Source organism: Myotis myotis, unplaced genomic scaffold (genome assembly GCF_014108235.1).
Source record: "Myotis myotis isolate mMyoMyo1 unplaced genomic scaffold, mMyoMyo1.p scaffold_m19_p_1, whole genome shotgun sequence".
NCBI classification, from domain to species: Eukaryota; Metazoa; Chordata; class Mammalia; order Chiroptera; family Vespertilionidae; genus Myotis; species Myotis myotis.
The window spans coordinates 89,519,656-89,522,799 of record NW_023416313.1 but is presented as its reverse complement, the minus strand read 5'-3'; the positions used below and the strand labels follow the sequence as shown (position 1 = coordinate 89,522,799).

At 41.5% G+C, this 3,144-nt stretch overlaps 1 protein-coding gene across 2 annotated transcripts; it reads left to right on the top strand.

The window, feature by feature from the left end:
- Positions 1-1,101: 1,101 nt before the first annotated feature.
- On the top strand, positions 1,102-2,016 carry LOC118673489 (PRELI domain-containing protein 1, mitochondrial-like). 2 transcript variants are annotated; one of them, XM_036344365.1, is made up of 2 exons: positions 1,102-1,573; positions 1,688-2,016. In XM_036344365.1, the coding sequence occupies exons 1-2, from the start codon at positions 1,256-1,258 to the stop codon at positions 1,916-1,918; spliced, it is 549 nt and encodes a 182-aa protein (XP_036200258.1). In that variant the 5' UTR covers positions 1,102-1,255; the 3' UTR covers positions 1,919-2,016. The 2 variants fall into 2 exon arrangements, with proteins under 2 accessions (XP_036200258.1, XP_036200249.1); XM_036344356.1 differs by having other exon boundaries at positions 1,102-2,016.
- The last annotated feature ends 1,128 nt before the right edge of the window (positions 2,017-3,144 follow it).

The following is a 3,144-nucleotide window of genomic DNA, read 5'->3' as shown; positions in this document are numbered from 1 at the left end:
CACAAATATTAGATTTAGAGTTTATTTCTATGTGCATCTGTATGTACTATTTTATATTTCTGCCCTTTTGCATACATAATAATTCTTCTCAATACCTTGACCCAATGTAATATTTTTTTAACTCATTAAAAATAGCAATTAAGTTTAACATGGGTGGTGGTATCAAGTAGGTTGAAATGAATACAATTTGAATAGCAATAACCAAGGTTATACATTTGTGGGCAATGTGAAGTAGATAATTATTGTCTTGCACATGAAGACTGTAAGAGATCATTTATTTTAAGAAGAACCTCTTTCAATAGTTATTAAAATATGAAAAATATTTATCACAAAATTAATGAAATATGGTATAGTAAACATTTAACAATATCTGGCTAATCAAAGTTCAATGCATGGTAGCCATTGCTATTACTATTTTATTGTTATAACATTAATATGAGTGACAGTGAGACAGCTTATACCGAGGACAGTGACATTACATACTGAATGGACATGGCTTCCATGGGAAGTTTAGATACCCTGTCTGTCCCTGTCTTGATAAATCATATTTTGATTATTCTCTGAATTGAACTTTTGCCATAGCTCTTATTATACAAAACAATAATTCACTGTTCCCTCAGGATAGTTATAGAATCCAGAGTTTATATTATCTGGTCACAGAATCATTTATGAACACATTTTAAAAATGAAGAATATATTCATTTTAACATGGTGATTAAAGAATTTTTTATCCATGTGTGCGTTTTGAAATATTAATAAGGGCAAGCTACTTATTGCTTAATCAATTTTAGATCCAATGACTTTAATAGTGTTGCATGTTTTCAAATACTTGTACAGTCAAGCACAGTTTTAACACCCATTTCAGATGTAGTTACTTAACATGAAGCCATTCCCCCTTCATATTTCTTCTCTGCTAATTTTTATTTATTTTAACAGTCAAAATATAATATGAATTGCTATATATTAGGTGGGTAAAGCATGTGAACAATTGTGAAATAGTTATTTATATTACTGTCTATGTAGGTCCAGAGGGAATAAATTATTATCAAAATCATAGGCATCAAAACTCTTTAAGAATAAACTCACAAGGGGCGGCCGACAACTCCTCATGGCGGCGGCTGCTGTTGGGCTGCAGTGGGGCGGTGACTGAACTGGTGCCTGGCGGGCGTGCGCCGAGCCCGGCCTGGCCTCCGCGTGCCCTCCAGGCTCTGCACCCCTGATGCTGCTCGGGTGCTGACCCCGCCCGGCCGGGACAATGGTGAAGTATTTCCTGGGCCACAGCGTGCTCCGGAGTTCCAGGGACCAAGTATTCGCTGCCTTCTGGCAGCGGTACCCGAATCCCTACAGCAAACATGTCTTGACGGAAGACACAGTGCACCGGGAGGTGACCCCTGACCAGAAGCTCCTGTCCCGGAGACTCCTGACCAAGACCAACAGGATGCCCCGCTGGGCCGAGCGACTGTTTCCTGCCAATGTCGCTCACTCAGTGTACATCCTGGAGGCTTCTATTGTGGACCCCCAGAACCAGACCATGAACACCTTCACCTGGAACATCAACCACGCCCGGCTGATGGTGGTGGAGGAACGATGTGTTTGCTCTGTGAACTCTGATAACAGCGGCTGGACCGAAATCCACGGGGAAGCTTGGGTCTCCTCTAGCTTATTTGGCGATTCCAGAGCTGTCCAGGAATTTGGTCTCGCCCGGTTCAAAAGCAATGTGACCAAGTCAATGAAGGGTTTTGAGTACATCTTGGCCAAGCTGCAAGGTGAGGCCCCTTCCAAAACCCTTGTTGAGACAGCCAAGGAGGCCAAGGAGAAGGCAAAGGAGACGGCACTGGCAGCTACAGAGAAGGCCAAGGACCTTGCCAGCAAGGCAGCCACCCAGAAGCAGCAGCAGCAGCAGCAGCAGTTCGTGTAGCCAGCGCAGACCCTGTGTGGCAGCACACCACACCACCTGCTGCACTCCCTCTGCCCTCCCCTCTGTATTTTATTATTAAAAGTCAACTTCCAGCCTGATCTACCCTCTGGGTAGTGGGTTGGAAGTGGTATCTGTTTGGCAACTACAGTGCATCAGACCTGTTATCCGTATCTGAACCAGGCCTGCTTCTTCCTGCATTGGATAGCTGAGGAGAGATTTGCCCAGGGTCATGGACAGCATTCAGGCAAAGTGGTCATAAACACTAGACTGTAAGCTCCATGAGGGCAGGGACCTTCGTTTTGTTCTCTGCTGCATCCCAAGTATCTGGAAAAATATCTAGCTCATAATAGACACTCAATAAATATTTATTGAATTCAAAAAATAAAAATAAAAAAAAACAAATAAACTCACAAAACAATAGAGCTCTATAAAATCTCAAGGAAGAGCCTACATATTTTGGAAATAGTGGTCACATAGGTAGCATATACTTAGTGAATCTGGGACTTTATCAGGTAGTTAGATTCCCCAATACTAATCTCTTTATTTTGTCTAAAATGAAAGGATCTCTGCTTACATAAGGGTGATATACACTAGGCATACTGACGGTGACTTCAACTGAATCCTCAAAGAGAGGAGAATCTTTGTGACACACTGGGCTGCAAAGACAGAGGAATTTATAATGCACAGAAACTCACATACATGGAGAAGAGACATTTGGGCCAAACATAGCTAATATTTGTAACAATTAATATTTTTCCAATGCCTGATATGGGGAAGGCTCATCACATCTATTATCTTTAAACTGTACAATAACCCTACATTGTATGTGACAGTGTTTTCAATGGATAAATGTGGAAAATGAGCTTCAAAGATGACTATGCACAGGAACTCACAACTGCAGGGGTGGTTTTAAATTTCTTTATGGGAAATTATTAAAAGTGTCAAGATAGTTGGAAGGCTGGGCTTGAAACTGCATTTGATATAATTCTATAGATAATATTAAGGATTGAGGGAAGGGCAAATGCAATTATCTGCGGGGTCAAGTTAAAGCCAACCTGTGCCCTCTTGAAGCTGCTGTCATAGCTCGTGGGAGCAGTGCTGGGAATCAATCACATGCACTCTGTCTGAATCACACCCACTGGCATTTTTGTACACTGTATCTCTGCCTCCTATATTGTCAGATTCCATGCTACATTAAAGTTGAACTTTGAGTGGTTTCTAAAGAG